This window comes from Rhinoraja longicauda, chromosome 37, assembly GCF_053455715.1.
Source record: "Rhinoraja longicauda isolate Sanriku21f chromosome 37, sRhiLon1.1, whole genome shotgun sequence".
NCBI lineage: Eukaryota > Metazoa > Chordata > Chondrichthyes > Rajiformes > Arhynchobatidae > Rhinoraja > Rhinoraja longicauda.
The window spans coordinates 3,811,748-3,835,388 of NC_135989.1; the positions used below are offsets into that span (position 1 = coordinate 3,811,748).

A 23,641-nucleotide genomic window follows, 5' to 3' on the forward strand; every position below is an offset into this window, starting at 1 on the left:
CTGCCTACTAAAATGGTGCCATGACATATTACGGTTTTTAGGGCCGAGTGGTCTATCTTGCTCCTCTAGTATCTCTGGCCATGACAGATTACGGTTTTTAGGGCAGAGTGGTCTATCTTGCTCTGCTCTAGCATCTTTGGCCATCACATACTACAGTTTTTAGGGCCGAGTGGACTATCTTGCTCTGCTCTAATGTGAGGATGTTGTCTTGGGAGCAAAGATACTAGAGGACCAAGATGGACCACTCCGTTGAAATCGCCTATACTGAAGTGTAGTACGCAAAGGCCGCCATTTTAGTAAGCAGAACCCGCCGTTCGCTCTGCCTCTCGCAGTGTAATCAGTGTTTCGGGGGAATAGTATGTGTGATGAGACCATTAAAATGCAGAATATATCTCATCTATCAATTCACAGATTTTTAACTTTCTGCAAGTTTCTGCCTACTAAAATGGCGCCATGACAGACGACGGTATTTAGGGCCGAGTGGACTATCTTGCTCCTCTAGTATCTTTGGCCATGACAGACGACGGTATTTAGGGCCGAGTGGTCTATCTTGCTCCTCTAGTATCTTTGGCCATGACAGACAACGGTTTTTAGGGCCGAGTGGACTATCTTGCTCCTCTAGTATCTTTGGCCATACCAGACGACGGTTTTTAGGGCCGAGTGGTCTATCTTGCTCCTCTAGTATCTTTGTCCATGACATACTACAGTATTTAGGGCCGAGTGGTCTATCTTGCTCTGCTCTAATGTGAGGATGTTGTCTTGGGAACAAAGATACTAGAGGAACAAGATGGACCACTCCTTTGAAATCGCCTCTACTAAAGTGTAGTACGCAAAGGCCGCCATTTTAGTAAGCAAACCCTGCTGTTCGCTCTGCCTCTCGCAGTGTAATCAGTGTTGTGGGGGAACAGTATGTGTGATGATACCATACAAATGCAGAATATATCTCATCTATTAATCCACAGATTTTTGTTATTTATCTTTTTAACTGTTTTTGCAAGTTTCTGCCTACTAAAATGGCGCCGCGGCAGACGACGGTTTGTAGGGCCGAGTGGTCTATCCTGCTCCTCTAGTACCTTTGCTGGGGAGCGGCTGCGCCAATCGGCGGCGCGGATAGGAGAGGGTGGTGATGCCAAGTGCGGGTGGGGAATTGGCTTGTGTTTGTGGTGATTGGGAGTGAGTGAGTGCGGTCATCGTTGTTGTTGCTGGGAGGTTTGCAGGCGGGTTGTGGCGCGGTGCTGTGGCGGCACCCGCGGGGAGACGGAGACGGGCGAGGCCTGAGGCCCGAGGCCCCGTCACGTGACGGCGCAAGATGGCGGCGGCGGCGGCGATGGACGAGGAGTTCGAGGACGCCATCGACGTGGAGCCCCTGGAGCCCACCCTCTCCAACATCATCGAGCAGAAATCACTCAAGTGGATCTTCGTGGGTGGCAAAGGAGGAGTGGGCAAAACCACCTGCAGGTAGAAGGGTCAGGGCTGCTGTTGGCGGAGTTGCCATGTTGGGCATGGGGCGGCTGTCAGGCCCGATGCCTGGACACAGTCTCCCCCACAACAGGCAGCGTGGAGGGAGCAACGGTTCAAACCGAAGGTAGACACAACAAGCTGGAGTGACTCAGGCAGCATCTCCAGAGAACATGAAGAGGTGACTCTTCTCAGGTCGAGAAAAGTCTGACCAGAAACGTCACCCATTCCTTCTCTCCAGAGATGCTGCCTGACCCGCTGAGTTACTCCAGCTTTTTGTGTCTATAGTTTCCCCACAGCCGCCTGTACCCTCCCATCGGAGCCTCTCTCCCCGAATTAGAGGACAAAGATACTAGAGGAGCAACCCTAGACTCTCTTGGTCCACGTCTCCTAACCCTGCATTCAGCCGCTTTAATAGATTCAAAACATTGCATAAATACAGCTGTGTGTAAGAAGGAATCGTAGATGCTGGTTCATACCGAGGATATACACAAAATGATCATGTTCATAAGTGATAGGAGCAAAATTAGACCATTTGGCCCATCAAGTCTACTGTGCAATTCAATCATGGTTGATCTCTCAACCCCATTCTCCTGCCATCTCCCCATAACCACTGACACCTGTACTAATCAAGGTATTTATTTACAAAATGCTGGAGTAACTCAGCAGACCAGGCAGCATCTCAGGAGAGAAGGAAAGGGTGATATTTCTTCTTCTGTCTGAAGAAGGGTCTCGACCCGAAATGTCACCCTTTCCTTCTCTCCTGAGATGCTGCCTGACCTGCTGAGTTACTCCAGCATTTTGTGAATAAATACCTTCGATTTGTACCAGCATTTACAGTTATTTTCTTACACCACCTGTACTAATCAAGAATCTATCTCTGTCTTAAAAATATCCATTGACTTGTCCTCCACAGCAATTAATTTCGCAGATTCATCACCCTAAGACTAAACAAACTCCTCGTCTCCTTCCTAAAGGAAAGTCCTTCAATTCTGAGACTTTGATCTCTGGTCCTAGACTCTCCCACGAGTGGAAACATTCTCTCCACATCCACTCAATCCAGGAGTAACACAGCAGGTCACGCAGCATCTTTGGAGAAAAGGAATAGGTGACGTTTTGGGCCAAAACCCTTCTTTAGAATGAGAGTCAGGGGAAAGGGAAATTAGGGATATTAACGGTGATATAGAGAGATATAGAAATGAATGAACAATATGCAAAAAACAAGTAACAATGATCATCAAAATGTTCCATGGTTAGCTGTGGGTTAGGTGAAAACGAGCTGTTGTTTTGCTAGATTAAAACGTGGCCCAAAGTGAAGTTTTAATGTCAGGCAAGTTATTCTTTAACAGACAGAGTCCATTCACCTGCTGTGTCTCTAGCGTGCTATATTGATCCTTAATGGTCGTAGCTATATTGAGGCTGTGCCACTTTAAAGTATGTGCCATGATCTATTAGTTGCAACGCTGTTTAATTTGGAATTTGCCATAAGTTGTTTGTTTCTGTGGAAGAAAGTCACAATAAGAAAAATACTTCTCTGGCACCATTTGTTTAATAACACACTTTAGTTACTAGACACAAAATGCTGGATTAACTCAGCGGGACAGGCAGCATCTCTGGGAGAAGAATGGGTGTCGTTTCGGGTCAAGACCTTTCTTCAGACTCCTTCTTCGGTTCTCGATCTGAAACGTCACCCGTTCCTTCTCTCTGGAGATGCTGCTTATCCTGTTGAGTTACTCCAGCATTTTGTGTCTATCTTCCATGTAAAGCAGTATCTCCAGTTCCTTCCCACACTTTAGTTATAAGTTTGAATTTTAACATTATTTTAACAGGAAGGAAAGTGGTCTATTGGCCTTTATGGGAGTATTTAAATGCTGTAGTGATTATGTCTTACTCTATTTACAAACCTTGATGAGACTTCACCTGAGTCTTGTGTCCAATTTGTAAAAAATAAGATTTGTCAGGGATTGTAATGAAGGTTTATCAGATGGGTTTGCGAGTGATAGCTTGCTGTTTGGGATTAGATTGAGTAAACTAGACCTGTATTCCCTAGAGTTTAAATGGACCTCATTTTAACCGGGTCTCAGCAGGGATGATGTTCCTTTGGCTGTAGGATCTGAAACCAGGGGTTCAGGATAAAGGTAAGCCATTTAGTATTGAGGTGAAGAGGCAGCTATTTATTTGGTGTGGTGAATTGACAGAATGTGGAATCTGATGAAAAGGAAGGCGGGAAGTGTAATGTAGAACGGGACGGAGTGAGAGTGGGTGAAAACTAGTTCCTTTCTCCTCCTTCATCTGCTCATCTCCCATCCCTTCCTACCCCATACCCCCAATTTTTCTTTTCTACCCCCAATCCTCTCCACCAACTGATATTGTCAAGCTTAAAAGGGTTTCTACCCCCAATCCCCTCCACAAACTGATATTGTCAAGCTTGAAAGGGTTCAGAAACGATTTACGAGGATGTTGCCAGGGCTAGAGGGTGTGAGCTATAGGGAGAGGTTGAGTAGGCTGGGTCTCTATTCCATGGAGCATAGGAGGATGAGGGAGATCTTATAAGAGGTGTACAAAATCATGAGAGGAATAGATCGGGTAGATGCACAGTCTTTTACCCAGAGTAGGGGAATCGAGGATCAGAGGACATAGGTTCAAGGTGAAGGGGAAAAGATTTAATAGGAATCCAAGGGGTAACCTTTTTCACACAGAGGTGGTGGGTGTATGGAACAAGCTGCCAGAGGAAGTAGTTGAGGCTGGGACTATACCATTGTTTAAGAAACAGTTGGGACAGGTACATGGATAGTACAGGTTTGGAGGGATATGGACCAAGCGCAGGCAGGTGGGACTAGGGTAGCTGGGACACTGTTGGCCGGTGTGGGCAAGTTGGGCCGAAGTGGGCAGGTTGGGCCGAAGGGCCTGTTTCCACACTGTATCACTCTATAACTATCCCTTCCTCTAGATCTACATTTCACTCCTCATCTTCTTATCAGATTTAATATCTGCACCCTTTTCCACTTTATCTCCAGCATTGGTTACAACATCCACCCATCTGCCAATATCTCTCCTCACCTGATCCAACTATCACTTTCCAGTCATTATCAGATTGCAGTGTGTGGGAGCTTGCTGAGTGGGGTTGGTTTCCCCCTTCTACAATACAAGTGTCTTCAGATGAAAAGATGATTATTGGCTAAAAGCGTTTCACTGTGTGAATACATCTGTATAAATACAAACCTTGAGCTAAACATAAATAGCTAGAGGTTCTCATTGGGTCATGCAGCATCTGTGGAGGGAATCGATAAACTCTGAAGAAGGGACCAGATCTGAAATGTCACTCATCCATTCCTCCACAGATGCTGAGTTCCTCCAGCACTTTGTTTTTGCTCGAGATTCCAGCATCGGCAGTTCCATGTGTCTCCTCAATACATATCTTTTTTTCCCTCCAAACAGTTGCAGCTTGGCTGTGCAGTTGGCAGAGGTTCGAGAGACTGTGCTGATTATTTCCACGGATCCAGCCCATAACATTTCTGATGCATTTGATCAGAAATTCTCCAAAGTGCCAACGAAAGTGAAGGGTTATGACAACCTCTTTGCTATGGTAAGTAAAATGTTAGCAGTGGAGATAGCGTTCAAAATATGTTCTCGGTAATTCAACGTATCAAAATATGTAAGCAACACACTGGTAGAGCTGCTGCCTCATAGTGCCAGAGTCCTGGGTTCGATCCTGACCTCAAGTGCTCTCTGTGTGACGTTTGCACGTTCTCCCGATAACCTGTTTTTTCCGGGTGCTTTGATTTTTTCCCCACATCTCAAAGATGCATGGATTTGTAGGTTAATTGACCCGCTCTAAATTTCCCTCAGGTGTGTGGAGATTGAATGAGAAAGTAAGATTACAGAGAACCAGTGTGAATGGTTGGTCGGTGATCAGTGTGGACTCGGTGGGCAGAAGAGTCTGTTACTAAGCTAAACATTGCAGCTACTTTGTACTAGAAGTGTTTTCATATTTGATAGGTGGAGATTTAAAATATTATATGATAAAAATCTCAAGATAAGTGCAGCCTTGAAATATGCAATACGGGTAATTCTGGTTCGAGGACTGTTGACGATAAGGTCTTGTAAGAATATAAGAAATCTGCCCACTCCATCCTGAGCCACCTTTTATTATGGATTCCAGTTTGATCCCCATTGTGATTTTGGATGCAGAAAGGAAATTGGGAAGTGCCATAGCTAAGTTTGTATCGCCAGCAAATATTAATTCGGGATAGACACAAAAAACTGGAGTAACTCAGTGGGCCAGACAGCATCCCTGGAGAAAAAGAATAGGTGACTTTTGAGTCGAGCCCCTTCTTCAGACTGAAAGTCAGGGGAGTTCCTGCTGAATTACTCCAGCTTTTTGTGTCTATCTTTGGTTTAAACCAGCATCTGCAGTTCCTTCTTGCACAATATTAATTTGGGTTTTGATTTCCATAACTACCAGTTTTACTTTTAATTTGCATAGCAAAATATAGTGGAGGAACGAGCCCTTCGGCCCACTATGTTTGCACCGATCACATTGCCAAATTAAACTAATCTCAATATAGACACAAAATGCTGGAGTGACTCAGCGGGACAGGCAGCACCTCTGGAGAGAAGGAATGGATGACGTTTTGGGTCAAGACCGTTCTTCAGACAGGTGACTGAACGTCCATAGTAAAGATGAATGAGTGGGGGCTCGGAAAGCGGAAGTCATTAAAGAGATGAAGGGCGTTTGAGGCATCTTGGACATGGGTCGGGAGAGATTGGACTGGGAGAGATTGGACGGGGGAGAGAGGATGGAGTCGAGGCATGTGGAAATCATTTCAATGGGACAGGAGCAGGCAGAAACAATGGGTCTGCTAGGGCAGTGTGTTTATGGATTTTGGAGAGAAGGTAAAAGTAGGCCGTGCGGGGCTGGGAAACGATAAGGCTGGAGGCTGTGGAGGGCAGACAGCTTAAAACTGAGGTGAGAAAAAACTATTTCACCCAGAGTTGTGAATTTGTGGAATTCTCTGCCACAGAAGGCAGTGGAGGCCGATTCACTGGATGAATTTAAAAGACAGTTAGATAGAGCTCTCGGGGCTAGTGGAACCAAGGGATATGGGGAGAAGGCAGGCACGGGTTACTGGTTGTGGGTGATCAGCCATGATCACAATGAATGGCGGTGCTGGCTCGAAGGGCCGAATGGCCTCCTCCTGCACCTGTTTTCAAAATAAAAATCAAAAATAAGTGATAACATCAGAAATGGTCAGTGAGATTATGGCCTGGTGCTCATCTGCGGGATAAGTCCAAGGATAAGTAGGAGGAGGTGTCTGAGAGCTGGCGACTGGACTCAGTGTGGTGGTATAGGTCAGCTCGCCAGACTACCACGGCACCTCACTCGCCTGCTCTTGGGCTGTGACCCTCTACTCTCATCCTATTTGCGCGTGTCTCAAACTGTCACTTACAGATTGCTGTCACATCTGCTCTACCACCTCCCTTGTGGTTGTGGAAACCAGACACCAACTGCACAGTGCAAAACATTTGTCTTGCAAATCTCCTTTAAACCTTGGATAGACGACTCTTTGGGTCGGGAGCCATCTTCAGACAACAAATCTGAAGAAGGGTTGCGACCCGAAACGTCTCCTATCCACGTCCTCCAGAGATGATGCCTGACCCGCTGAGTTACTCCAGTATTTTGTGATTTTTTTGGATAACATCTGGGAAGAAACTGTCCCTGAATCTAGAGGTGTGCGTTTTCACACTTCTATACCTTTTGCCCGATGGGAGAGGGGCAAAATCTCTGTCTCTCATAATATTATATACTTTATCAGATTGTCCCACAGTCTCCGACACTCCTGCAAAAGAGTTCAAGAGAGAGCATTCAAAAGAGAGCTCGATAGAGCTCTTAAGGATAGCGGAGTCGGGGTATGGGGAGAAGGCAGGAACGGGGTACTGATTGAGAATGATCAGCCATGATCATATTGAATGGTGGTGCTGGCTCGAAGGGCCGAATGGCCTACTCCTGCACCTATTGTCTATTGTCTGAAAACAATTTGAGTCTGTTTAGCCTCCCCTTCTAGCTAATACACTCTAATCCAGACAGCATCCTGGTAAATCTCTTCTGCACCTCTAAAGGTTCTGCATCTTTCCTTTAATGCAGTGACCAGAACTGCACCCAATATGTTAAAAAAAAAACCACGGTACTGGAGTAACTCAGCGGGTCGGGCAACATCACTGGAGGGTGGTGAATCTGTGGAATTCTTTGCCACAGAAGGCTGTGGAGGTTGTCAATGGATATTTTTACGGCAGAGATAGACAGATTCTTGACTAGTACGGGTGTCAGGGGTTCTGGGGAGAAGGCAGGTGTAAGGAGGGAGAGATAGATCAGCCGCAATTGAATGGGGGAGTAGACTTGATGGACCGAATGGCCTAATTCTGCTCCTATCATGTAACATTATGACATGGTTTCAGGTTGAGATCCTTTTTGAGATTGATTGTAGTAGGTGGGAGAAAGCTGTGAAAGAGATGTGGTTGGACAAACCCTGGTAAGTGTTAGGTGGGGGCTTGGTTTGTGGATGGGTGTACAAAAGCCAGAGCTGAAAAGGAGACAAAAGGGTGTCTGAGAACGGTGACCTATAAAGCTGAAGGGAGGGATACAGGTGGAAGGGAGTGTGGGAGAAATGGGTGCACACCAGAGTGGGGCACAGGACAAGGAGCAGCTGCAGGGGGGCAAATTCCACCCGTCAATTGGCGTGGAAATCCCGATCGATGGCGAGATCAGCCGCCTTACCCGGCCTGGCGCCACAATTTGGGGGGGGGGGGCTTCTGGGGTGGGGTTTGAACTGTGCTCATGATTTGTGTGATCATGCTGATCTCCCGGTGGCTCAGCACTTCAACTCCCTCTCCCATTCCCAATCTGACCTTTCTGTCCTAGGCCTCCTCCCTTGTCAGAGTGAGGCCCAGCGCAAATTGGAGGAACAGCACCTCATATTTCGCTTGGGTAGTTTACACCCCAGCGGTATGAACATTGACCTCTTTAACTTCAGCTAGTCCCTGCTTTCCCTCTCTATCCCCTCCCCCTTCCCAGTTCTCCCACTGTCTTCCTGTCTCCAACTACATTCTATCCTTGTCCCACCCCCTCCCCTGACATCAGTCTGAAGTAGAATGTCGATCCGAAAAGTCACCCATTCCTTCTCTCCGGAGATGCTGCCTGACCCGCTGAGTTACTCCAGCAATTTTTGTCTACGTGCTGATGATTTTGTCTGAATTAAAAGAGGCCTGGATTAAATGTTGCCGGAAAATCGGTGGTGGATCTGTATCTGCTCTAGCTGGGAATATCGACATTACCAAATACAATCTCCTCTTCTATACCCCTTCAGCACTCCTCATCAGATATTGATTAATTCAGTATCCGAGGTCAAATCTGAGAAAAACTTTTTTCTATTGAAGAGGATAGGATTGATGATTTATAAATACATCTCGTGATGCTCCTGAACACATGCTCAGTGATGTAACCTGGGGTCATCGGGTGTTTCGGGTCTTTCAACATCAGCCACTCTCGCTCACCCTTGATCAGATCACGACTTGTGTTCATGTGGCATTCGCTGCTCCTTCCCATGGACCTCCTCTCCTGGTCCAGAGCCATCTCCAGGCTTTCTCCGCTGCCTCTGTGGTGTTCTTCATGGCTCTTCTCTCCATTCTGGTGATGCCCAGTGCACACAAGGCCTTGTAGAGCGATTGCCCTGCAAAACCTCTACAGATGGGCACACACCTTGCCTTCTAGCCCTGCTTACGGCAGTCTATGATTACTATTTGAAGATATCATATTTGGGCTTTTCATTTTGTGTGCAAATTTAGTTTAGTTTAGTTTAGAGATACAGCGCGGAAACAGGCCCTTCGGCCCACCGGGTCCGCGCCGACCAGCGATCCCCGCACACTAACACTATCCTACACCCACTTGGGACAATTAAAAAAAAAAAAATTTACCAAGCCAATTAACCAACATACCTGTACATCTTTGGAGCGTGGGAGGAAAGCGAAGATTTCGGAGGTCACGGGGAGAACGTATAAACTCCGTACAGACAGCACCCGTAGTCGGAATGGAACCCGGGTCTCCGACGCTGTGAGGCAGCAACTCTACCGCTGCACCACCGTGCCGCACGATTTGGTTACTTAGATGAAATTAAACTTAACACTTAACTGTTTTTACTGTTTGCTGAGCAGGAAATTGATCCAAGCCTTGGTGTAGCTGAACTACCCGATGAATTTTTTGAAGAGGATAACATGGTGAGCATGGGCAAGAAGATGATGCAGGAGGCAATGAGTGCGTTCCCAGGCATCGATGAAGCCATGAGCTACGCTGAAGTCATGAGGTAACGTGAGCTGGGACAACTTTCTACCTTTGTCATATCCGTCATTTATCCATTTTAGACGCAACATTCTGGGCTGCGATCTCTAACTAGAATTAGTGTTGACTTGAGCTCAGCTCTTAATCTCTCCTATAGAGTGACAGTGCAGGAACGATGCCAATAAGAGGAAGAATCCTTTTGTGTTTGGAATATTTTCATTTAGTTTAGAGATACGCGTGGAGACAGGCCCATCGGTCTGCGCCGAACCGCGATTCCCACACATTAGCACTATCCTACACACACTAGGGACAATTTGCTCATACACCAAGCAAATTAACCTACAAACCTGCACGTCTTTGGAGTGTGGGAAGAAACCGAAGCTCTCGGAGAAAACCCACGCAGGTCACGGGGAGAATGTACAAACTCCGTACAGACAGCGCCCGTAGTGGGGATGGAACCCGGGTCTCCGGCGCTGCATTCGCTGTAAGGCAGCAACTCTACCGCTGCCCTGTTCATGAGTGATGAGAGCAGAATTTTGGCCATTCGGCCCATCAAGTCTACTCCGCCATTCAATCACGACTGATCTATCTTTCCCTCCTAACCCAATTTTCCTGCCTTCTCATAACCCCAGTTACCTTCTTGATGAGAACCAATTTCAGCAAAGTATTGAGACAAATGAGTGGTCAAATATTTCTGATCAGGCAATAGTGAATGACCCCTCTAACAAGCTGCAAAAAGACCTCCTTGGGAAGGGGATGGTTTGAATTGGTGGGATGAAGACTTGTATGAGCTGCTTATGATGGCATAAGCTAGGAATGAACCTACTTGACCACTTTAATGGGCAACTTGAATGCGTAGTACTGAAGGTGCACTATACGGATGTGGTCCAGGGAAGTTCTATCTCTGACTGTGGGTTCCCTTCGGGTGCTCCAGTTTATCCTACGTCCCAAAGATGTGTAGATTTGCAGGTTAATTGGCCTCTGTAAAATTGTTCCTAGTGTGTATGGAGTGGATGAGAAAGTGGGATAACATGGAACTAGGGTGAATGGGTGATCAATGGTTGGTGTAGAGTCGATGGGCTGAAGGGCCTGTTTACATGCTGCTTGTTGTAATGAATCAATCAAAAATATAGTCTCTGGAAACAGCACAGGATGGGAAGGGGGATTAATAAAATAAGAATAAGACATGCAAATCGTGTTAGATGGACCAGGGTGGAGGAGTTGCAGGGAGAGGGTGAACTCTGGCATACAATGTTGGTGGGCTCACGGTGGCGTAGCGGTAGAGTTGCTGCCTTACAGCGCTTGCAGCGCCGGAGACCCGGGTTCCATCCCGACTGCGGGGGCTGTCTGTACGGTGTTTGTACGTTTTCCCCGTGAACTGCGTGGGTTTTCTCCGAGATCTTCGCTTTCCTCCCACTCTCCAAAGACGTACAGGTTTGTAGATTATTTGGCATGGTGTATGTGTAAATTGTCCCTAGTGTGTGTAGGGTAGTGTTAATGAGTGGGGATCAATGATCAGTGCGGACTTGGTGGGTCGAAGGGCCTGTTTCTGGACTGTACCTCGAAACTAAACTACACCAAACTAAAGAGTCTGAAGAAGGGTCTCCACCCGAAGCGACACCCATTCAGTAGACAATAGACAATAGGTGCAGGAGGAGACCATTCGGCCCTTTGAGCCAGCACCACCATTCAATGTGATCATGGCTGATCATTCTCAATCAGTACCCCGTTCCTGCCCATACCCCCTAACTCCGCTATCCTGAAGAGCTCTATCTAACTCTCTTGAAAGCATCCAGAGAATTGGCCTCCACTGCCTTCTGAGGCAGAGAATTCCACAGATTTACAACTCTCTGACTGAAAAAGTTTTTCCTCATCTCTGTCCTAAATGGCCTACCCCTTATTCTTAAACTATGGCCCCTGGTTCTGGACTCCCCCCAACATTGGGAACATGTTTCCTGCCTCTAACGTGTCCAACCCCTTAATAATCTTATATGTTTCAATGAGATCCCCTCTCATACTTCTAAATCCCATTGTAGGAAGGATGTGAAGGATATAAAAGAGGTTTACCATGACGCCTGAACAAGGGTCTTGACCGGAAACGTCACCCATTCCTTCTCTCCCAAGATGCTGCCTGACCTGCTGAGTTACTCCAGCATTGTGTGTCTACCTACACTAAACTAAACATTTTCAGTTTCATTGCTGCACATTGTGACACAAACCTCCATCATTTTGTTTCCTGATTTTTCCATGGAGGGATAATCACTTTGAAACTTAAATCTCATCTCTTCTGCTGTGAAGATCCTGCCACTGATTGCTAGTTTCTGGGTGTAAAGTTAAATGTTAGAGGCAAACACAAAATGCAAAGTAACTCAGCAGGACAGGCAGCATCTCTGGAGAGAAGGAATGGGTGAGGAATAGTTTCGTGTCGAGACCCGTCCTCAGACGTTGTGGTAAACCTCTTTTATATCCTTCACATCCTTCCTGCAATGGGACGACCAGCACTGATGCTCCTGAGAAAAACTTCCATGTTTGTCCCTCCCCCTCTCAGCTTATTCTCTCTGATCCAGGCAGCATTCTGATTAAACTTTGCAATTGAATTTGAACTGAATACTTTATTGTCACACGTGCCAAGTCACAGTGAAATTCTTTGCTTGCATGCATACCCAAGGTATGTAAATAGTCGCCACATAAAGGGCACTGACAAAGACCCTTCTTCTCGACCCGAAACATCACCCATTCCTTCTCTCCATAGATGCTGTCTGTCCCACTGAGTTATTCCAGCGTTTTGTGTCTATCTTCGATTTAAACCAGCATCTGCAGTTCTTTCCTCTACTAAATGTTAGAGGCGTCTGAATAGTAAATGCTGCTGTACATTTGACTGCCATCATACTGCTTATTTTGCCAGATATATTCAATTGGATAGATTTTATTGGATTGGATCTGGAGTATGTGTACAGTAATTTGCAACTAAATGATGCTCTGATGCTCTGCGGTGGCACAGTGGTAGAATTGCTGTCTTACAGTGCCAGAGACACTGGTTCGATCCGGACTGCAGGTGCTGTCAGTATGGAGTTTGTACGTTTTCCATGTGACCTGCGTGGGTTTTCTCCGGGTGCTCTGGTCACCTGCCACGCCCCAAAGATGTGCTGGTTTGTAGGTTAATTGGCTTCGGTAAAATTGTAAAAGCAGGAACGGGGTACTGATTGTGAATGATTAGCCGTGATCGCATTGAATGGCGGTGCTGGCTCGAGGGACAAAATGGCCTCCTCCTGCACCTGTTGTCCCTAGTGTGTCGGATAGTGCTGCTGCATGGGCTATCGTTGGTTGAAACAGGCCGAAGGGCCTGTTTCCTCGCTGTGCCTCTAAAGTAAAGTCGAGCAACTTTTACCGAAGGGTCTTCTTAGCTTAGCACTGCCTTTTTGTTAAATAACGTTTGTTTTGCATCTGTTTTCCAGATTGGTGAAAGGCATGAATTTCTCAGTGGTGGTCTTTGACACGGCTCCAACAGGACACACATTGCGACTCTTGAACTTCCCAACTATCGTCGAGAGGGGTCTCGGGCGGCTAATGCAGATTAAAAACCAAATTAGTCCTTTCATCTCCCAGGTAGACTAAACCCATCTGTTTGAAATTAGATCAAATAATTACTGATAATTAATGCCCAAAAGAAAGGCCCTTTGGTCCATAAGGTGGCGCAGTGGTAGAGTTGCTGCCTCACAGCGCCTGAGACCCGGGTTCCATCCTGGCTACGGGTGCTGTCTGCATTGAGTTTGTACGTTCTCCTCATGACCAAGTGGGTTTCTTCTGGGCGCTCCGGTTTCCTCCAGCACTCCAAAGACATACAGGTTTGTAGGTTAAACAGAGATTTAGATTTAGAGATACAGTGCGGAAACAGGCCCTTCGGCCCACCGGGTCCGCGCCGCCCAGCGATCCCCGCACATTAACACTATCCTACACACACTAGGGACAATTTTGACATTTACCCAGTCAATTAACCTACATACCTGTACGTCTTTGGAGTGTGGGAGGAAACCGAAGATCTCGGAGAAAACCCATGCAGGTGACGGGGAGAACGTACAAACTCCGTACAGACAGCACCCGTGGTCAGGATCGAACCTAAGTCTCCGGCGCTGCATTCACTGTAAGGCAGCAACTCTACCGCTGTGCCACCGTGCCAGGTTAATTGGCTTCGGTAATTGTAAATTGTTCCTAGTGTGTGTAGGATAGTGTTAGTGTGCGGGGATTGCTGGCTGGTGTGGACTCAGTGGGTTGATGGGCCTGTTCCCACAAAGTCTCTAAACTAAACTAAATAGATTTCAAGATCAATTTATTGTCACGTGTACCAATTAAGGTACAGTGAAATTTGAGTTACTGCATAGTGAAAAGCAACAAGACATGCAGCCACATAAAGTAAAATTTAACATCAACATCCACCACAGCGGATTCCACATTCCTCACTGTGATGGAAGGTAATAAAGTTCAGTCATCTGCTTCTTTGTTCACCCGTGGTGGACCAAGGAACACTAAAACATACTTTTAACACATACTTAAAATAATAAAAACAGAAGAAAGGACAGACTGTTGGCGAGGCAGCCAGCGTTGGTGGCGCCACCCGGTGGATTAGCTAGGATTCCTTGCAATTTAACTAAAAAATTGCATAGTGACTTCAATTAAAGTTTAACATGACTGTTCTGTAATAATTTCTGAATAATTGTCACTTTCATTGTTGGTGATCTACGTAACCTTTGGTTATGTTGGATGTGGAATCCCTCTGTATTTAATCAGTGCCTGCATTTCAGATGTGCAGTATGCTTGGACTCGGTGACATGAATGCGGATCAACTTGCATCCAAGCTGGAAGAGACCCTGCCGGTCATTCGTTCCGTCAGTGAGCAGTTTAAAGACCCGGTAATTATGATGATGATGATGATGCTGATGCTTTATTGTCATTTGTACCAAGCTAGGTGCAGTGAAATTCTTTGGTTTTGCAAACAAAGTACACAAAAGAGGTGCCAGCAAGGCGCTGACAACGTTATGAAAAGTACTCATCCCTTCTCCCCCCCACCCCCCCCCCCCCCCACCACCACGTCGGGTCCCCCTCGCGTCCTGACGCCGTCCTCAGCCTGCCTTGACCTTGAGGCTCAGGCCCGGCCTTAAGGCTTCGGCCCTGCAAGACCTCATCCTCGGCCCGACTTGTCCTCAGGGCTCCGACCTGACCGCCTCGACCACTCACTCCGTGCCGGCTTTTCCATGGCCCACGGCCCCTATGGGCCGAGTCCTCCGCCGCCTTCTGACCACGGCCGGCGATTCGGCCCTGCTCACCGGGAGTGTCCCGGCCCCCTGCTGGCCGCGAGGGAATTGCATGTTTTCCTGTAGTTATCCTGTAACTTGACCGCAAATCAAGGGAGGGAGGGGGAGGAGAGAGAGAGAGACACGAGAGAGAGAGTGAGAGAGAGAGAGAGAGAGAGAGAGAGAGAGAGAGAGAGAGAGAGAGAAGAGAGAGAGAGGAGAGAGAGAGAGAGAGAGAGAGAGGAGAGAGAGAGAGAGAGAGAGAGAGAGAGAGAGAGAGAGAGAGAGAGAGAGAGAGAGAGAGAGAGAGAGAGAGAGAGAGAGAGAGAGAGAGAGAGAGAGAGAGAGAGAGAGAGAGAGAGAGAGAGAGAGAGAGAGAGAAGACGAGAGAGAGAGAATACGAGAGAGAACGAGAGAACACGAGAGAGAGAACACGAGAGAGAGAGGGAGAACGAGAAAACACGAGAGAGAGAGAGAGAGAGAGAGAGGGAGAGAACACGAGAGAGAGAGAACTTGAGAGAGAACACGAGTGAGAGAGAGAGAGAGAACACGAGAGAGAACACGAGAGAGAACACAGAGAGAGAGAGAGAGAGAGAGAGAGAGAGAACACGAGAGAGAGAGAGAACACGAGAGAGAGAACACGAGAGAGAGAGAGAGAGAGAGAGGGAGAGAGAACACGAGAGAGAGAGAGAGAACACAAGAGAGAGAACACGAGAGAGAGAGAGAACACGAGAGAGAGAGAGAGAGAGAGAGAGAGAGAGAGAACACGAGAGAGAGAGAGAACACGAGAGAGAGAACACGAGAGAGAGAGAGAGAGGGAGAGAGAACACGAGAGAGAGAGAGAACACAAGAGAGAGAGAACACGAGAGAGAGAGAGAGAGAGAGAGAGAGAGAACACGAGAGAGAGAGAGAGAGAACACGAGAGAGAGAGAGAGAGAGAGAGAGAGAGAGAACTTTCAGATAGACTGCTAGATAGTCAGAATCTATTTCTCATGACATAGGGTAGACAGTCAGAACCTATATTTCCATTTTCTCTGTTGCACAGCCAGACATAAAAAGACCTTTTTTTCCACGAGTGGCAGTTCTACTCAATAACCAAAGTCTGGAGTCTCTTTTTTGCTCTGGTTTATTTCCACCCACATGTTTAGACCGTGGGTGTAAGGATAATGGTGTATCCTTATTGTTTTGATGTGTTTATGCTTTATTCTTCATTGTTAACTGTACGTTTGTGTTGTCATTTGTGTGAGCGGAGCACCAAGGCACATTCCTTGTATATGCATACTTGGCCAATAAACTTGTTCATTCATTCATTCATTAGACAGTGGATTATTTTAAGATCGTATCTCACGCATCTGCAACCACAGATGATATTAGAGGAGAACTTGCTAAAGGTAATTGGAATTGCTTCCAGGCAAAGGGATGTCCAGATTGAAGGATGCTTTGTAAAGAGTGGTGATGAGGGTTCAAGGCATACATGTTCCTGTTAGAGTGAAGGGCAGGGAGCTGGGAGTAAGGAAGCCCGGACGATGAGAGAAATTGAGGCCCTGGTCAGAGAAAAGAAGGCGGCGTGGGCCAGGTATTGGCAGCTGAGATCAAGTGTATCCCTACAGGAGTTTAGGGGACCGTGGAGCATACATGAATGAATGAATAAGTTTATTGGCCAAGTATGTACACATACAAGGAATGTGCCTTGGTGCTCCGCTCGCAAGTAACAGCACGAACATACCGTAAACAATTAAGAATAAAGCATAAAACATTAAGAATACAACATTGCGGTTTAAACATGTGAGTTAAATAATCCGGAGCAAAAGGAGGTTACAGACTTGTGGTTGTTGAGTAGAGCTACTGCTCGTGGGGAAAAAAGCTGTTTTTATGTCTGGCTGTGGCTGCTTTGACAGTCCGGAGTCGCCTTCCAGAGGGAAGTGCTTCGAAGAGTTTGTGGCCAGGGTGAGAGGGGTCAGAGATGATCTTGCCCGCTCGCTTCCTGGCCCTTGCAGTGTACAGTTCGTCAATGGGGGAGAAGGTTGCAACATGAGAAGGAAATCAGGAAGGCAAAGAAATCAGGAAGGCAGGAGATAGCTCAAGGAGAATCCAATGAGATGTTTTGTACATTAAGGGAAAGAGGCTAACTTGAGAGGGAATAGGGCCCGTCAGAAACTAAAGCATTCATCTGTGAATGGATTCGCAGGAGATGGGCAAGGTCCTCAATGAGTACTGTTTGCTTTTACCGTGGAGAGAAACGTGAACTTGGGACAGTTTAATGGAGAAGTCTCGATTACGGTCAGGGAGGTGCTGGGTGTTCTAAGGTCTTGTGATAGCAGAATTCAGCCATTCAGAACCAGGGGCCATAGTTTAAGAATAAGGGGGGAGGCCATTTAGAACACAGATGAGGAAAAACCTTTTCAGTCAGAGAGTTGTAAATCTGTGGAATTCTCTGCCTCAGAAGGCAGTGGAGGCCAATTCTCTGAATGCATTCAAGAGAGAGCTAGATAGAGCTCTTAAGGATAGCGGAGTCAGGGGGTATGGGGAGAAGGCAGGAACGGGGTGCTGATTGTGGATGATCAGCCATTATCACATAGGATGGTGGTGCTAGCTCGATGGGCCGAATGACCTACTCCTGCGCTTATTGTCTATTCAGCCCATCAAGTCTACTCTGCCATTCAATCATGGCTGATCTATCTCCCTCTCCTAACCCCATTCTCTTGCCTTCTCCCCATAACCCCTGACACCCGTACTAATCAAGAATCTATCAATCTCTGCTTTAAAAATATCCACTGACAAAGAATTCCACAGATTCACCACCCTCTGACTAAAGAAATTCCTCCTCATCTCCTTCCTAAAGGAATGTTCTTTTAATTCTGAGGCTGTGCCCTCTGGTCCTAGACTCTCCCACTAGTGGAAACATCCTCTCCACATCCACTCTATCCAGGCCTTTCGCTATTCGGTAAGTTTCAATGGGGTCCCCCCCCTCATCCTTTTGAACTTCAGCAAGTACAGGCCCAGTGTCATTAAACGCTCATCATAGGTTAACCCAATCATTCCTGGGATCATTATCGTAAACCTCCTCTGGACCCTCTCCAAATCCTTCCTCAGAAATGGAGCCCAAAACCGCTCACAATACTCCACATGTTTGGTACTGATGCTGCACAGCTTCACAGTTGTTGTTTTTGTCACTTGCAGGAGCAGACCACGTTTATCTGTGTGTGCATTGCCGAATTTCTATCCTTGTATGAAACGGAGCGACTAATTCAAGAGTTGGCAAAGTGCAAAATTGACACCCACAACATCATCGTAAACCAGCTGGTGTTTCCAGATCCCGGCGAGAAGCCTTGTCGGATGTGTGAGGCACGGCACAAAATCCAGTCCAAATACCTTGACCAGGTACACTGCACAGAGTCGGAGAGTGATACAGTGTGGAAATAGGCTCTTCAGCCCAACCCGCCCAACATGTCCCAGCAACCCTAGTCCCACTGGAGTGGGCAACAGCTCACGTCAAGACCCTTCTGACCCGAAACGTCACCCATCCTTTTTCTCCAGAGATGCTGCCTGTCCCGCTGAGTTACTCCAGCACTTTGTGTCTATCTTCAGCATCTGCAATTCCTTTCTTCACAGACAGAAAGCATCATTGGGAAAAGTGGCTGTACGGCACATGTTTAAGTTCTTTAAGTTCAATTGTTTTTATTATGGGTCCAACAGTTGTTATTATAGACTGGTTGTTGAATGTTGAAACTAGACTATAAAATATGTTAATAGGAGCTAATCATTTTGTTAGATTAAATCCCAATTTCTTAAAGGGCTGGCGGTAATCTGATGATTGCAGTTTTGTGATTGTTCTATTTGTAAGTCATACAGCCTGGAAACAGGCCCAACTAGCCCATGCTGGCCAACATACCCCATGTACACTAGTCCCACCTGCCCATGCTTGCCCCATAACTCTCTGAACCTAAACCTTATCCTATCCATCTTTTTCCAACCCTCAACCTATGCTGGCCAGTATTTGTTCCCCGTTATACTTTAATGACCAAAATCAACCTGGCGGTTTGATGTAAACATCAACGTACCTGGGACATCAAGCAAGATGAAGATAGACACAAAAGGCTGGAGTAACTCAGCGGGTCAGACAGCATCTCTGAAGAAAAAGGAAGGGTGATGCTTTGTCATACCTCTCCTCTCACCCAGCTTTTACTCCCACCACCCCCAACCCACAATCAGTCTGAAGAAGGGTCTCGACCCAGAACATGATCTCCAGAGATGCTGCCTGACCCACTGAGATACTCCAGCACTTTGTGTACGTTTAACTCCAGCACAGATAGATACAAAATGCTGGAGTAACTCAGCGGGACAGGCGACATCTCTGGAAAGAAGGACTAGTGTCGAGACCCTACACGTCTAGCAAGTCGCTATATCTGGCCCTCTGCCAGTGGGGGATTGTTCATTGTTTGCATTTCTGCATGTTTAAGAGGGGATTTTAGCTTTTGCTCTTTCGTTTTCCAGATGGAGGATCTGTATGAAGATTTTCACATAGTGAAGCTCCCGCTGTTACCTCACGAAGTCAGGGGCACCGACAAAGTCAACACGTTCTCCAAGCTCTTACTCGAGCCTTACCTGCCGCCCAGCAAATGAACAGACTTCCTTCATTCCGTTTCAGTACGAACACGGGGAAAGCCTAGGATTTGTAATTTATTAACACTATGTTTGTAGGAGCAAGCATGGGGAGGGATGTGTGGATGTTATTTATTGTGTTGGGCCAGGTGTGGGTTTATTTGTTGATGTAATTCTGCGGTAATACTGACTACACGGGCTGACCTGCGGGTTGTGTCAAAGCTGTACTTGTCAAGCGCACCATTTGGACCTAAATTTTTGCTCTTGCAAACGTTACACATCGTTGCTTTCCAGGCTTGACTCTCCTTCCTCCCCTTAAATGTTTACCCCCTCCCCTCCAAAATAAACATCAACCCCTCTGCCCTCACCCAGTGCAAGTCACACTAGTGTCGGGTCAATTTTCGCTCCTGGTGTGATCGCCGTCAAAAGGAAGTGCATGGTTCACAGCACTTCCGTGACACGTTCATGTGTGTTGAGCGAGTTTACACACTCAACATTACGAGGCTGGTCCATTAAACAATTTAACACTGGCAACCTTATCCATGTTGCTTTGTTAACATATCAACGCCAGTCGGAGGCAAAGATGTGAAAGATTTGCCTATTATTGGTTCATTAACTCTCATTTAGGTCTAATTTAACATTAATCTCCTGTGACCATTACATTAAACTTGTTATTCTCAATACGCAGGCTATCTTGGTCTTCGGTTACGATAGAAAACCTATTATTGTCAAGTGTTGCCTTGTAGCCAGCGTTACTTGTTCTGGTGTTGCAGGACTTTTTTTTTTCTTGTTGGCACACCTGGCATTTAATTGAACATCCAGCAGACATGTTGAGAATGATGCCTGTGCTCTACTGAAGTGTTTCTTTCTGATTTGTTAAAGAAGTTTAAATGAAGACACTTGTTAAGGAATACCTAACCCGAATGGTACTTTCAAATGTTTTATCTTACTGCATTGGATCAGCCAGATCTATGTTCAAACTGCTTACATGTCCATGTTCTTGTTGAATGATCCTTCCACCAGCTTGGAGGAGGAAGCTAGATAATCCCTCGGATCCTGTTCTCACGGCACCTCATGCAGTGGCTCAACTTAAAATAGTGAGCCATTTAAGGCCAGGAAAATCATACAATTAATCCCTGGGCTTTGCAAGAACAGTTGGATGTCTGCTTGGATAATGGTGGAGAAGATGGGTGTAGAAAGGGAAGGGGAAAATTAGCTAAATGGTTCTGGTCTACCCTTGAAAAGGGTGATGGATGTGAACAACTTTTGGGCTTGGACGTTAGCCATTAATGTTTACTCTGATACATGATAAATACCTGCTAATATACCGATCAGCCAAAGCATTATGACCACCTGCCTAATATGCTGTTGGTCCTCCGTGTGCAGCCCCATACGCAGCAGGGTGCGATGCACTGTGTATTGTGACACATTCCTCCCGTGACCACCATTAACATTTTCTGTGACTTGTGCCACAGTCGACCTTCTGTCGGTTCGGACCTGACGGGATAGCCTTCGTTGCCTCGCGCATCGATGAGCCTTGGGCGCCCAACACCCTGTCTCTTGCCGGTTTGTGGTTTGTCCCTCCTCGGACAACTGTCGGTCGGTACTCACCACTGCTGACCGGGAGCACCCCACAAGCCTTGCCGTTTCAGAGATGCTCTGACCCAGTCGTCTGGCCAGAACAATTTGGCCCTTGTCAAAGTCGCTCAGGTCTTTACTCCTGCCCATTTCTTCTGCATCCAACACATCAACTTCAAGAACTGACTGTTCACTTGCTGCCTAATATATCCCACCCCTTGACAGGTGCCATTGTAACAAGATAATCATTGTTACTCTCTTTGCCTGTCAGTGGTCATAATGTTTTGGCTGATCGGTGTATGTGCTGGAAGACCAATACCATCCAACATTATACCTTCCAGGAGATGCGGAGGGAAGGCTCAACGTTGGATTAAAATTCAGCCAACCAAAAATCAATCGTTCTCTCCGCAAACGTTAAATGTATTTTAATAGTGGCAGGTGAAACCTGTGGTGACTGACTGAGGTAGTAATTGAGAGGCAACCGTCAAACCTTAAAGAAAATTAAATCCCACAGGGGTGGTGAAGTTAATCTTTGTCAGCAAAGAGGGAAGATTTGATGCATTGATCTTCTTTCACGGTGGGATGGCCATTTTGTGTTTTAATCTTGCCGCTGCTGTGGAAGCGAGAGGCCGGGGAAAGCCATCCAGGCCTAGGTTACCCTCCCTCTGCTGTACATTTGCCCACTCTACATTGTTTTGTAAAGTACTTGGCTATTAGATCAACAGGTCCCTTTGAGAGCAGGGGGTCATGTGTTTGAACCAACCAAATCAAAAGTAGCAGGGTGACTGGAGAGGTACGTGATGAGGAAATGTTGGGCTCTTTTACCAATATCTCTTCTTAACTTGCGTGACAAATGACTGCCGTTTAAAATTTATTTAGAATAAATTTCTCATCCCATACTCTTATGTTGAGTGACCTTTTTGGCTGCCCTGGTGCTGTGTCTGTGCAAACTGGAAGCTCGTAATCGATGTTGTGCACTTGAAACAGTCTGGTTGTAGATCAGAAAGATCCAGCTGCCAACCTCTGAATCTCAAGGAGTGAACTCCAGCAGGGTCTCTGCACCATATCCTTGATGTTTCTGTACATCCCGCTCCCAGAACCTAACATTGAAGAAAACACAGAAAATAGGTGCAGGAGGAGGCCATTTGGTCCTTCGGGCTGATCATCCACAATCAGTAACCCGTGCCTGCCTTCTCCCCATATCCCTTGATTCTGCTCTATCTAACTCTCTTTTAAAGTCATCCAGTGAATTGGCCTCCACTGCCCTCTGTGGCAGAGAATTCCACAAATTTACAACTCTCTGGGTGAAAAAGTTTCTTCTCACCTCAGTTTTAAATGGCCTCCCCTTTATTCTTAGACTGTGGCCCCTGGTTCTGGGCTCCCCCGACATTGGGAACATTTTTCCTGCATCCAGCTTGTCCAGTCCTTTTATAATTTTATACGTCTCTCTAAGATCCCCTCTCATCCTTCTAAATTCCAGTGAATACAAGCCCAGTCTTTCCTCATACGACAGTCCTGCCATCCCAGCGATTAATCTCGTGAACCTACGCTGCACTGCCTCAATAGCCAGGATGTCCTTCCTCAAATTAGGAGACCAAAACTGCACACAGAATATCACACAAGCTTTGATATTCTGCACTTCTCTAATGGGGGTACGTACCAGAATGTAATGAGACGTTGCCCTCGTCTTGAGAGAAACGGACGGGAATTAATCAGTAAAGGAAAGTTATCTTAAGTAGTCACATTTGGCACTATAGATAGACACATAATGCTGTAGTAACTCAGTGGGTTAGGCAGCATCTCTGGAGAGAAGGAAATGGGTGAGGTTTTGGGTCTGAAGAAGGGTCTCCCATTCCTTCTCTCCAGGGATGCTGCCTGACCCACTGAGTTGCTCCTGCATTTTGTGTCTATCTTCGGTGTAAACCAGCATCTGCAGTTCCTTCCTGCATACTTGGCACTAGAGTATTTTACTGCTTGCAGCTTGCAAAGCTTCTATTAAGGCATGAGCTAAGTTCTTGTTTGTTGGTGCTTGCATTAATTCTCAATGAGGACGAGATTGGGGGCTGTGAAGGAAAGATGGTTAAAACTAAGTGTATTGAAAGGTTATGTTCTTGAACTTTGTGTTTACATAGATACATAGACAATAGGTGCAGTAGGCCATTCGACCCATCAATGTGATCATGGCTGATCATCCACAATCAGTACCCCGTGCCTGCCTCTCCCCATACCCCGTGATTCCGCTAGCCCTAAGAGCTCTATCTAAATTAGCTCTCTCTTGAATGCATCCAGTGAATCGGCCTCCACTGCCTTCCGAGGCAGAGAATTCCACAGATTCACAACTCTGTGTGAAAAGGTTTTTCCTCATCTCAGGTCTAAATGGCTT

At 46.5% G+C, this 23,641-nt stretch overlaps 1 protein-coding gene across 1 annotated transcript; it reads left to right on the plus strand.

Annotated features, from left to right (window-relative positions):
- Positions 1 to 1,121: 1,121 nt before the first annotated feature.
- Positions 1,122 to 20,363, plus strand: get3 (guided entry of tail-anchored proteins factor 3, ATPase). Its single transcript, XM_078429473.1, has 7 exons — positions 1,122 to 1,458; positions 4,897 to 5,044; positions 9,667 to 9,815; positions 13,246 to 13,396; positions 14,590 to 14,697; positions 18,259 to 18,459; positions 19,573 to 20,363. The coding sequence occupies exons 1-7, from the start codon at positions 1,310 to 1,312 to the stop codon at positions 19,699 to 19,701; spliced, it is 1,035 nt and encodes a 344-aa protein (XP_078285599.1). The 5' UTR covers positions 1,122 to 1,309; the 3' UTR covers positions 19,702 to 20,363.
- Positions 20,364 to 23,641: the final 3,278 nt, after the last annotated feature.